The sequence below is a fragment of the Scyliorhinus torazame genome, chromosome 8 (assembly GCF_047496885.1).
Source record: "Scyliorhinus torazame isolate Kashiwa2021f chromosome 8, sScyTor2.1, whole genome shotgun sequence".
Classification (NCBI taxonomy): domain Eukaryota; kingdom Metazoa; phylum Chordata; class Chondrichthyes; order Carcharhiniformes; family Scyliorhinidae; genus Scyliorhinus; species Scyliorhinus torazame.
The window spans coordinates 228402769-228415856 of NC_092714.1; the positions used below are offsets into that span (position 1 = coordinate 228402769).

The window sequence follows — 13088 nt, forward strand, 5'->3', positions numbered from 1 at the left end:
AGTCGAGAGCTACTACTGTAAGCAATAGCTTTTTTCTTCAGACCGACAACTGGATGCCTAGCCTAGCGCAGTGTTAAGGTTCTTGATTATTTAAAATGAATGAATCGTAACAGCTTCGTTCGTTGATAGCATTTTCCTGCATGATGTTGTACAGAGCATTGCCGAAAAATGGAGTTTAAGGGTCAAACATTTTCTGTTCAGATGATTTATTGGATTCTAGAAGAGTGCATGTGTGGAGACATATACCTTGTCAATAACTCTCTGCATCTGTGGAATTCTGTCATTCTGTAAAGTTGCAACAGTTTTGGCTGCGGAAGCTGAAATGATCCTGTTGAAAGTAAATTGAGTGCCACTATCATTTTCACCAGCAGCGGCATATCTTAGATTGATGCAGGCATCAGGAATGGTGCTTCTCCAGTTACTTAACCTAACTTTGTTTCATGGAATTAAATTCAGAGGGAACAGATTTTCACATTGCTGAAATAGTATGAGGAATTTAAAAGCACAGTGTTAACCTACAGACACTGGTATTTCCACAACCATTCAACATTTTATTTTCACATTCAGTTTCATTTTCATTTTTAAAAAAAATTTAGAATACCCAATTCATTTTTTCCAATTAAGGGACAATTTAGCGTGGCCAATCCACCTACCCTGCGCACCTTTGGGTTGTGGGGGCAAAACCCACGCAAACACGGGGAGAATGTGCAAACTCCACACGGACAGTGACCCAGAGCTGGGATCGAACTTGGGACCTCGACGCAGTGAGGCAACAGTTCTGACCACTGCATCACCATGCTGCCCTCTCATTTTCATTTATAACGGTGCAACTGCTCTATTTGAGAATTGTCCCCATTGACACCACTAAAGTGCAGTTACCGGTTTGTTGAGCAATTTATAATAATGGCTGAACTTGTTATAACCAGACTGTTTTACTGTAGGGCATTGATTCGAAGAAATATAATCACCAGTGTCTTCTATGTGAAGCTTCATTTGTATCTAAATCCCAACTGGAGAAGCATAAACAATGGAAGCATGAAGATAAAAGAACACCGGAAACAGAAGTGGATGGGAAAGTTACAAAAGCAGTTGGTCGAGGTAGAGGTAGAAAAAGGTTTGTTCGTTTTGGAGAGAATTTAGTATCAGATTAATCCTCTATATAGTTTATAGTGGGTTGGAAATGGGTTTATTGGGTTTAATATTTATCTTTTTTTCTACTTTTGAGGCATAACATAATAGTAGCCTAATGGCCCATTATGCTTAATATATATATTTATGAGACTTTTCATATTGTCAAAACCGTTTAACGTAAAGGGGTAAAAATGTGTGCGTGTTCAAAATTAAAAATTTTGTCTTGAACCCCTTTTAACTGAAATTCTGTTTTAATTTAATATTCAAATAATGCATTTCACAAAAGTATTCTTAACATTTTATTCAGATGATATTGTATGTCTATTGCATTAAAGTTGCTAAGGTGGGATGCACATTCCATTTCAAAATGCATTGAAAAATCTGGCAATAAAACTGCAAACAGTTAATTGCAATAGAACATAGAACATACAGTGCCGAGTCTGCACCGACCCACTTAAGCCCTCACTTCCACCCTATCCCCGTAACCCCTCCTAACCTTTTTTTTGTTCACTAAAGGCAATTTATCATGGCCAATCCACCTAACCTGCACGTCTTTGGACTGTGGGAGGAAACCGGAGCACCTGGAGAAAACCCATGCAGACACGGGGAGAACATGCAGAATCCACACAGACAGTGACCCAGTGGGGAATTGAACCTGGGACCCTGGCGCTGTGAAGCCACAGTACTATCCACTTGTGCTACCATGCTGTTCCATAACCAATACTGGTTATAGAGTTTTTCAATGCTCAATGCACATAATTGTAACAGCAAAACAATGGTGAGGGTGCAAAACAGGCGACCCTGGATGAATTTCCATTGAAGTCAATGAAAAGTGACAGTGCATAGGGTGTATAATGGGCGGCCTATTGCTATTGGCAGTTTTACACCATCACCAAAAGTTAACTTTACCCCATGGATCCCAAGATCATGCATCAAGAGTTAAGACCAAAAATGGTGAGTCCACATATAGCTTTGGTTGTCTTAACCAGCAGCTACATTGGTTAAGTAATTAATGAAGCCTGCCTAATTCCTCAGAGCAACAATTGGCCTGTGATCCCAAGGTCCACCACTGCATTTACCTAATAAAAAAATCCCATTAGCTCATTTTATGATCTGGCCTTCTAGCCCACTCGTCTGCTGGCTATTTAATCAGATTAGTGCATGCATTGCAATCTGTTAACCTTATGAGATGTCCTTCAGACACTTGTAGGTTCTCTTGGCTAGTGGTGCTAAGATCTGGCGCCTACCCTCTCTCACCAAGCAGCTTTTTGAGCCCTGAAACAATCCACACTGCAGCACATCAATCCCCTCCCCCCCCACCCCCACTTCAATTGAGCAAAATTTAGGCCCCAAACCCTCAACCTGCCACCATAGATCAGCAATTTGGTTCATTCCCACCGCTCAGTGAACCAGTACTGAGAAAGATATCAGCCAATCCAGTAATTTACAGCATTCCAGTCTTTGCTTGCCACGACTGATTGACCTCTCAGCTCTTAAGACTACCTTCGCCCACCAACATTTTGGACCTTGCCAATCCCCCTGCCCTGTGGGCAATGTTTTGGCTGCAGCACCTAATTTCCCTCCTCCATGCCTTTCCCCCTCTCCTCCCTCTTGTGCCACCTCCCCACTCCATCCTACTCCTCCCCTTCCCTTTCACCTGACAACTCTCCTCAACCACCTTCTCTCCCATTCCTCTTCCCTTTTCTCCTTCTCCAACCCATTCCCCTATGCTCTCCTCTGTCTCTCACCCATCCAAAAATATAGTGTATTCATAAAGAGTTGTAAAAGTACATTCTATATTCAAATTTGACATGACGTCGAATGCAGTACAGATCACCTTTCAGTATAGTGTATGAGGTACCTCGCTATACTTCACAATGCACATCTGCATTTAATGTCAGACAGCCTGTAGTCTAAACAGCCTGAGGTGTTTTACATGGTTCCTAGCCCTTCGGTAGACTGTGACAGGAGATCCTTAGACAGTGGACCTTTCCCATTGCTCCTCAGCAGCAGCTTAAGTGCATCCCTCAGCACTTGGTCCTGGACCTTGGAATGCGTCAGTGTGCAACACTCGGTTGCCGACAGCTTTTTTGCACTGGAAAACCAGCAGCCTTTGAGCAGACCAAAGTGTGTCTTTCACTGGTTGATGGTTCTCCAGCAGTTCTCCACTACTGTCCTATCACCATTTCCTTCCCATCAGATCTTGTTTTCCATCCTCTTTTCCTCCTACCTGCCTTCTTCTGTTCCCTGCCTAGGTCGAGTTATCCTCTGGCCTCCAACTGAATACTTCACTTGGTCTTAGGCTTTTGTGCAATAATAAGGAAGATTATTTTTGTGAAGGTTTTGGGAATAAACTTTGATCTCATAAGCACAGGGGGAAGCACCGTTTTTGAGTGGTCGCCAATTGCACAAGTGACCTAATAAGTAGTTTATTTACATTTCAGGGCTACTGAAAATGCAGAAACCTCACCTAAAAAGTCCAAGCAACAGAAGAGAGAATTAAGCAAGCGCTCTGAGAATGGGGAATGTGCAACACGGAACAGAGACAGCAAATTAACAAACACTACAGAAGCGCAAGAATCTCAGACATCGAATGACCGAAGCAAAGGCAAGGCACAGATATCATTTCCTGAGGAAGATCCTGAGCGAACAAAACACAGTAAGCCTACAAAAGTTAAAATTTGTAGTCTGATATTTAATTTCACTACTGTTGTCTGGGATAATATAATTTTTTCTAAATTAGGATCTATTTAATGCCCCAGTTATGTAACAAAAATAGGAAAGTAACAAAAGTTATTATTTAATGTATCAAAAATAATTTCTAGTTGTCTGCTTTTGGGTCTCAGGTGCTGCCTACTTATCTTCACCCACTCTGTATGCTTTGACTGGTGTTATTGTGCTAGCTTCGAACGTACCTCAATCCTTACACCCCCTTCCCATAGTGCGAACCATCACCTGTTATTCCTGTGACACACAACATTCCCAACCTTCACTTGCCTTCACCCACCTTTACCCAATGAGCTTTCCTTCTGTTGACTAAGCTATCACTGAATTCTTTAATAAGCTGAATGTTTTTCATTTGTTTGTCGATCAGTGATTGGTAAATTATTTCCAGGACTATTATTGTTGACAATGCAACTGAAGTAAACTTGTATTATACAAACAACTGTGGAGTCATGAAAAGTAGAATATAATTTTGGTGCGAGGCTAAGAGAGTTGGGCGGCGCAGTAGTTAGCACTGTTGCCTCACAGCTCCAGGGATCTGGATTCATTTCCGGCCTCGGGTGACTGTGTGGAGTTTGCACTTTCTCCCCGTGTCTGCGTGGATTTCCTCCGGGTGCTCTGGCTTCCTCCCACAGTCCAAAGATGTGCAGGTTAGGTGGATTGGCCAAGATCAATTGCCCCTTAGTGTCCAGAAGGTTAGAGGTTAAGGTAGGCAGGGTTACTGGGTTAAGGGGGTAGTGTGGGGGTCTGACCCTAGGAAGGGTACCTTTCAGAGGGGTGTTGCAGATTCGATGGGCTGAATGGCCTCCTTCCGCACTGTAGTGATTCTACGTTTCTATGATAGAGTCAGATTTCGTCAGATTTGTGTTGATACATTAACTCTTGCCACCTTCGATCCAATCTAAGCAACCTGCAGTACAAAATAGGCTAAAATATTGCTTCTCTTTGAAGCAATTCTTTGTAATCCAATGTTCTTGTTTGGGACAACCAAATAACGATGACCGGAATATTAAATGGCTTTGCTTATCTGGTAAAATCTCCCTTACTTGATATCTATGTTGACATTACCCAGAGCCCCTACTGAAAAAAAATGTTGAAGTGTTAAAATGATCTAAAACTCACTTAATAATGAGGTTACAAAAATATTAATCAGTTTTTCAAGCAGTTTGAAATCGTGATTTTTGTTTTAAATCACTGGTGGGAATGATAGCCTTGGATTTGATAATATTGATTTGGTGTGTTTTTTGTGAATTGGTTCTTGTCTCTGTTCTTAACTACTCATACTTGTGCACACTATTTGTTATCATGGAGATTTATGTATTGTTTACTTGAAATATTTGACACAAAACGGTTTCTTAGCAATTCTTTTTGCGGATTCACAGTACCATCGCATTCAATTCAGTGATTGGTTATTATCAGGATTACTATAGTTGACACTGCAGCTGACTTTGGGAGTATGTCCTATCTAACGATGGTGAATTTTCTGGATTCTCTTAATGCCATTTAGAGTTGGCCACAACACAGATGATGTTTATGATCTCTTAAGCACGTTTGAGATGCATTGAACTGAACAAGTAGCCGACTTTAGGTTTGTCCAGTGGTTTCAGTGTACACAGTGTAAGTTAGCATTACTGAAAGCTTTATGACAATAGAATGGCCAGCTAAGAATGATTCTGTGCAACTATTCCAATGGTTTTGTAGCAGCCCATATTCAAAACACAGGATGAGTCCTTTGACTGTTTCTATGAACAAGGAAGTTGCCAGTGTCTATCAACACATTATTACTTGTTATTTTTCATGGCAATAACAGACCAAAATTCATATAAATTACTGATTTATTCTGGTTCATGATGTTGCAACAATTCTTCTCGAATAGAATAGAATAGAATCCCTACAGTGCAGAACAAAGCCATTCGACCCATCGAGCCTGCACTGATCCTCTGAAAGAGCACACTACCTATGCCCACTCCCACACCCTATCCCGTAACGCCACCTAACCTGCACATATTTGGACACTAAGGGGCAATTTAGAATGGCCAATCCACCTAACCTGCACATCTTGACAGTGGCGCAGTGGTTAGCACTGCTGCCTCGCAGCTTCAGTTCCAGTTCAATTCTGGCCTTGGGTGATTGTCTGTGTGGAGTTTGCAGTTTCTCCCCGTGTCTGCGTGGGTTTCTTCCAGGTGCTCCGGTTTCCTCCCACAGTCCAAAGATATGCAGGTCAGGTGGATTGGCCATACTAAATTGCCCTGAGTGCCCAAAAGGTTAGATAGGGTTACTGGGTTCTGGGGATAGGGTGAAGGCGTGGGCCTAAGTAGGGTGCACTTTCTAAGGGCTGGTGCAGACTCGATGAGCTGAATAGCCTCCTCCTGCAATGTAAATTCTATGATTCCATGTTCTTTGGACTGTGGGTGGAAACCGGAAACCCACCCAGACACTGGTAAAACGTTCAAACTGCACACAGTCGCCCAAGGCCAGAATTGAGCCGGAGTCCCTGGCGCTGTGAGGCAGCAGTGCTAACTATTGTAGAACCGTGCAGTATTTTGACAATTGACAATTTAATGGTCAAAATAGCTCCCCATTATCCCTGAGATGGCTAGATCTTTCATTAAGCTTAATTAAATATAATGGGCGGGATTCTCCAACCCCCCGCCGGGTCGGAGAATCGGCAGGGGGCGGCGTGAATCCCGCCCCGACGCCGGCTGCCGACTTCTCCGCCGCTGGGGTTTTGGCGGGGGTGGGAATCGCGCTGCGCCAGTCAGCGGCCTCTGGCAGCGCCCCCCCCCCCCCCCGGCGATTCTCCGCCCCACGATGGGTCGAGCGGCCGCCTGTTTTCGGCCAGTCCCGCCGGCGTAAATCAAACCAGGTCCGTACTGGTGGGACTTGGCTCTGCGGGCAGCCTGCGGAATCCTCGGGGGGCGCGGGGGGATCTGGCCCTGGGGGGGTGCCCCCAAGGTGGCTTGGCCCGCGATTGGGGCCCACCGATCCGCGGGCGAGCCTGTGCCGTGGGGGCACTATTTCCCTCCACGCTGGCCGCTGTAACGGTCCGATATGGCTGGCGCGGAGAAGAACCCCCCTACGCATGCGCTGGGATCACGCCAGGACACGCGCCGGACGGTGGAGGCCCTTCGACTCCGGTTGGCGTGGCGCCAAACACTCCACCGCCTGCCTAGCCCCTGAAGGTGCGGAGGATTCCGCAGCTTCTGGGCGGCCCGACGCCGGAGTGGTTCACGCCACTCCTCGGCGCTGTTGCGGCCCGCCCCGCCGGTTAGGGGAGAATCCCGCCCAATATCTATGATTGATGCATCCATCGCAGTGGGAAGGTTTGTATGCATTCCATGAATTTGAGCCACAGAATTCAGATCCATATTACCTACATTTTCAGTGCTAAGCTGTTTCATGTCCAAAATGGCAACTGTGCCAAATGGGAGGTGCCAACTGCTATTTTGGGTAGGTCAGTTGTGCTAACTTAAGGATCATGTGCTTGAAATATGCAGAGTAGGCAAATTGTAAGGCTGATTTTATGCTAGTTTTCCATTTACAAGCGCAGTGCAGAAGCTATTACTCTCTCTTAGCATCGAATAGTTAGGCATGCATTCAGCAGCAATAAGGATCATCCCAACTCCAGGGCTATTTAAAGGGATCATCAATCACTTCAGGTTAGATGCTGATGTTTGTTTTATAGAAAGCCTGTTGGTGATCACGTCCTAACTCACCAATCAATTTATTCCGTGTTTATTTACACCTCTTTTGCAAAGCATTACCAATTAAGTGCTATACTTGAAAGGTGCACAACAGGCCCACTGTTACAGAAACCAAGACACAAGTAATTCCCCAGTTTATGCCCACCACCAGCATATAACAGAATGCAATTAACATCTGAATGATTTATATTAGCAGCTGTTGAATTAGAAGTGTTTAGTGGTTTGTATTTCCATTTTTCAATTGGTAAAGTCCAAAGAGATTGATGTGGTACATGGTGAAGACCCTGGTTCTAACTTCACTGTTTCTGCTCAGACCACTTACTCCCAAATACTTGTGGTGTAGTTTCTATTCCTCGCGGCCTATAGCATGACAGGAAAGATGAGTGACACAGAAGAGGACAAGTTTTTCAAAGTGGTTGAGGAGGAGGGAGGAGAAGGGCTCTCGGCATGAGACCTTATCCATCTGGGACTTCAAATAGCCCAATCGGTCCTCATATCTTCCATGCCAACCATACCCTTCTGCTTTCCCCCATGGCAGTTCATATTCTCTATGTCATTTAATGTCCAAAACCACCGTACCATGGTCCCTCATACCCTCCAACCCAATCTATGCCCTCTGTCCAATCCTTTATAGCCCCAATTTCAACACATGCCAGAATATGTTTCTCCATCCACCACCTTTTTTCCTTACACTTACCATGTAAACTCACACACTATCCACCATGGGGAAACCTCAGGACCCATGCTGAAGTTAAGTAATATAAAGTTCCAAGTTTCTATTGCAGACTTATTTAATTTTTAAAAAGTCATTCATAAAAACCCTTCACTACACTTACATTCCTTCAGTTAAATGATCCTTAGTAAGGACAAACATTTAATTCAAGTGACCAATTCCTTATTTTAAAAAAGCATTGCAATTCATAGTCCCACTTCAAAGAGTATATAACCATTTGGATCTGTCAATCAAACTGTGAAATGGCACGTACCCTACTGTGATAATGAAAGTTGTGAAATCAGTCATGCAGCACTAATCAGAAATGGTAACCCTCAGGCTTATGCCAATAGTCAGAGTGAAATAGCAAGCAGTGATTTTTTAAAAAACACTTCAGAGTTTTTTTAAGATTTAAAGGGAAGGGGTTTAAATTCCTTTACAGTTTATTTGGACACTTTTGACAGTTACTTTTGAAAGTTACTTTTGATACTTTTGACAGTTACTCTTGACGTTTCACTTTGACACTTTTTATAGTTCAAATAAACTTAAGTTAATGAGTTTATGCACTATTTCTACATACTAATGCCAACCTTTAACCATTCCAAGGGGTACCTGACTGCCTCAAAAGGGCATCTGACCTCCACCAAAGCACACGGGGCGGGATTCTCCGATAATGGGGCTAAGTGTTGACGCTGTCCTAAAAGCTAGAGCGTTTTACAATGGCGTCATCTGGCCGCTAGGAGCAGCGATCCCCAAACCCACAGAGGGCCAGCACAGCACTGGAGTGCTTCACGTAGCTCCAGCTGCTGATACGGGCCCCAGCACGGGTGTCGCGGGTCCGCGCATCCGCACCACGGCTGGCGCGGGTCCACGCATGAGCGCCATGGCCGGCGCGGGTTCGGGCATGAGCACCACGGCTGGCGTGGGTCCGCGCATGAGCGCCATGACCGGCGCGGGTTCACGCATGAGCGCCACGGCCGGCGCGGGTCCGCGCATGCGCATGGGTTGTCGTCTCCGCGCCGGCCTCCACGCAACATGGCGGAGCCCTACAGTGGCCCGGCGCAGTTGAACATAGACCCTCCCGGAATTAGCCCACCCGCCGATTGGTAGCCACCGATCGCAGGCCTGGCAACCGTGGGGCCCCGCCCCGAGTCAGATCACCCTCCCCCTCACCAGGACGGCCCCCAGAACGCCGAGGTCCCACCGGGTAGGACCACACACGAACGACGCCGGCGGGTGGGCTAATAAAGGGAGGGTCTATGTTCCACCTTGCCCTGTAGGGCTCTGCCATGTTGCGTGGAGGCCGGCGCGGAGACGGCAACCCACGCTCATGCGCGGACCCGCGCCACCCGTGCTGGGGCCCGTATCGGCAGCTGGAGCTACGTGAAGCACTCCAGTGCCGTGCTGGCCCCCTGTGGGTTGGGGGATTGCTGCTCCTAGTGGCCAGATGACGCCGTCGTAAAACAGGCAGAGAGAGAAAGTGGTTGACAACACGGAGGCGAAGGCACAAAACCCTGCCCGTATTTCAAACTGTCAAGAACGATGCATTTGTTTGTGTTTTAAATTTAAGGAAGCGAATCGCCAGGGTCAGGGCGGAGAATCGTTCAGCAGCCCCCGACCAGCACAGCGGCGACCCTAGAGCCGCCATTGGCACCGATTCCCCGGTCGCCGGAGAATCATCAGCCCAGCGCGGAGCAACGTCACGGGATACGAGCCCCCCCCCCCCCAGCGATTCTCCAACCCGGTGCGGGATCAGAGAATCCCGCCCATGATCTCTCAAAAGTGTGCCAGGCCCATAGCTAAAGGGATACTCTACCTCTCAAAAAGAATACTCCACCTCTCCAAAAGGGCACTCCACCAAAAACTCCACAAAGTTTAGACCTGTTCCCACCAGGTCTGGCCACTGCACATTGTGTTTCACATACCTGACTCACCAAAGTTAGGCATGAGTGGAGGCAGCTGCCGTTTTATATGGGAAGCTGTCTCCACAAAATGCGCATGTGCAAATCCCGACCTGAGCCCATTCCCACCCAGTGAAAATGGTGGGTGTCAGTGCCATGACCAGTGGTGGGACTTTCAATGACAGGCCTCCTCTTTCTGCCATTTTCATAACAATGGAGACTCTCACTGTCATTGTGGAAATCCAGGCCAAAATATAACTTTCTAAGTACAACCCAAACTCTAAAGTTTTGCTGCTTGGATATTCTGGACTTCAAATAGTAGGAAAGATTAGCGTACTTTGTTAAATGTGAACATCATATTTTAAGATCAGAAAACTGCAAAGCCTTAAGTTGCACTTCAGACTGGGCACTGAACAATGGAGAATTCTGATCAATCATTTGCTTGTAAAAAAAAAAACCATGGCCAGATTAGTTGCCTGTATTCAATGCTTTACTGCAACAATAACAGCAACATGTATTATATGGCATCTTGGTTGTAGCAAAACATTCCAAGCTGTTTCACAGAAACATTGTCAAACAACATTTGACACCAAGCAGCATAAGGAGAAATTGGAGGACATAACCAAAAGCCCAGTCAAAAACCGACTCTCAGGAGTGTCTTAAAGGAAGAAAGGGAGATTGGGAGACACAGAGATATAGAGAGAAAATTCCACAGCCTCGGACTTGGTCAGCTGAAGGCCAATAATGGTAGAACAACTAAAATCCATGGCTGCGAGAATTAGAGGAGCGCAGATATCTCAAAACATTGTGAGGTGATTACAGAGATAGCAGGGATAAGAATTTTAAATTTGAGGTGTTGCTTAACCGAGAGGAAGTGTAATACAGTGAGCACAAGAGTGATAGATGAATGTATTTTTTATTATCTCAAATTTATGGTGGCTATAACGTGGGAGGCCATCCAGGCGTGAGTTGGAATAGTCAAGTCTAGATGTTACAAAGCATGGCTGGAGGCTTCAACAGTAGATCATCTGCTGCAGGGGCGCAGTCGGGCTATGTTGCAGCAGTGGAGATAGGTGACATTGGTGGTGGTATCCTGTACAGTGCAGCTCAGTTTGTTTTGATTAGAAATTTTGCCTGGACTGTCTTGCATTCCTTCACGTTTGCTCTGCAGCAAGGTATTTCAAAGGAAAAAGCCACTTTCTGAAGGCTCTAGATATCTCTGTAGCCTAGCAGACTGCCTATAATTTCAGGAATCTAAGAGGTATGAGATGGGGTTAATCCATCTGAAGGAGTTATTGTTCGACAATGCATTTGGAACTGATTATAACTTTATTATCTTCCTGATAGTTTTTCCCCCTCAAACATTCATCTCACATTCTAAGGAGATTTCAAGGTCAGATATGGTTGTGCAGCAGTGACCCCTAGTTGCAACATTTTAGGTTATCCAGTGGCACCTATTTCCATGAAGGCAGCCTAATGGAGTTTTAGAAATGCAATTGTTTCTGTTGTTTCTGTCTCAGTTGGGGCAGGATTTTCTTGAACTAAATCATTTTTGATTTAGTTCAACTTTTTACGGGGTTTTATTCAAATTGTAGATAAATTTGTCTGTGGACCTTGCGAACATCAATAATTTCTTAAAATCTGTGCTGGGGCGGCAGTGTGGTGCACGGTGGCGCAGTGGTTAGCACTGCTGCCTCACCACACCTAGGATCCGGGTTCGAACTTGGGTCACTGTCCGTGTGGAGTTTGTACATTCTCCCCTTGCCGGGTGGGTCTCACCCCCACAACCCAACAGATGTGCAGGGTAGGTGGATTGGCCACGCTAAATTGCCCCTTAATTGGAAAAGAATATTGGGTACTCTAACTTTTTTTTAAACTGTGCTGATATTTCTAATGGTTGCTTGGATTCATAGGACTGTTACAATCTTATTTGTAAATATTTATGTGACATACTATCACATTAATTAAATTCAATGAATTTTAGTAGTTATAACTTGTATTTGACAAACCTCAAGAATGCACCACCACTGGACCGTGTACTACGATCAAGCATAGTAAATGTTGCTAGTTTTTACTTTTACAGTGAAATTTAAGACTGACTTTACTGGCTTCTGATTGATATTTGGCTAACTGAGTCAGTACTTCGTTTTTTTTAGGGTTGAACATAAGGAAGTCGACATTTTTTTTAAATCACATTGGCTACACTTCTGAAAATAAAACATAACTTTACAGTGCAGTGTTGGCATTGCTGCAACATTTGAAACACCAAAGAATAAACTTGCATTTACATAATGCCTCAAGATGTCCCAAAGTCCTTCACAATCAATGGATCGTAATTTTGAAGTGCAATCCTATTATTATGCAGGCAAACATTGCAACCAGTTTGTGCACAGTAAGAGACCACTAACAGCAAATGAATGATTCGATAGGCTTATTTCATTTGGTGGAGTTGGTTGATGAAGAAATTCTGGTCGGGGGCATTGAGAAAACTACTTGCTTATATTTGAATAATGGTATGGGACCTTTCGCATTCGCCTGAGTGGAGATATAAGGCCTTGATTTAATGCCAGACAGTACTGCTGACAAAGCAGCGCTCGTTCAGAATTATGATGAAGTGTCAGCCTCGATTCTATACTTAAATTATTTTGTGTCTTGTGCGCGAAAAACTCTGACTCAAAGGAAAGAGTGCCATTAACTCCGCCAAGGTAACACTAAGTTATTAGTTGCTGTTCATTGCATGCAATGTGGATGGGGCTTAATCTCAGTTTGGATTTTATGAGGGGAAAACGGCTCATGGAAGAAATCTACAGAGATCCACGCAGAACATTGTGGCAAAAAGCAGCCAGCAGAGTTAGCTTAAAGAGCTGTGAATAGGAAATTGGGTATCTGCTGGCAACCCGAAGAAAGAGCCATGGC

At 44.9% G+C, this 13088-nt stretch overlaps 1 protein-coding gene across 4 annotated transcripts in view; it reads left to right on the forward strand.

Moving 5' to 3' along the window:
- The window catches only part of znf512b (zinc finger protein 512B), a 189959-nt gene that overhangs the window by 118531 nt on the left and 58340 nt on the right, over positions 1-13088 (forward strand). For all 4 annotated transcript variants that reach the window (XM_072514869.1, XM_072514872.1, XM_072514868.1 and 1 more), the window contains exons 5-6: positions 942-1114; positions 3576-3790. In XM_072514869.1, the coding sequence (XP_072370970.1) occupies positions 942-1114; positions 3576-3790 (388 nt within the window). The remainder of the gene's footprint in view (positions 1-941; positions 1115-3575; positions 3791-13088) is intronic.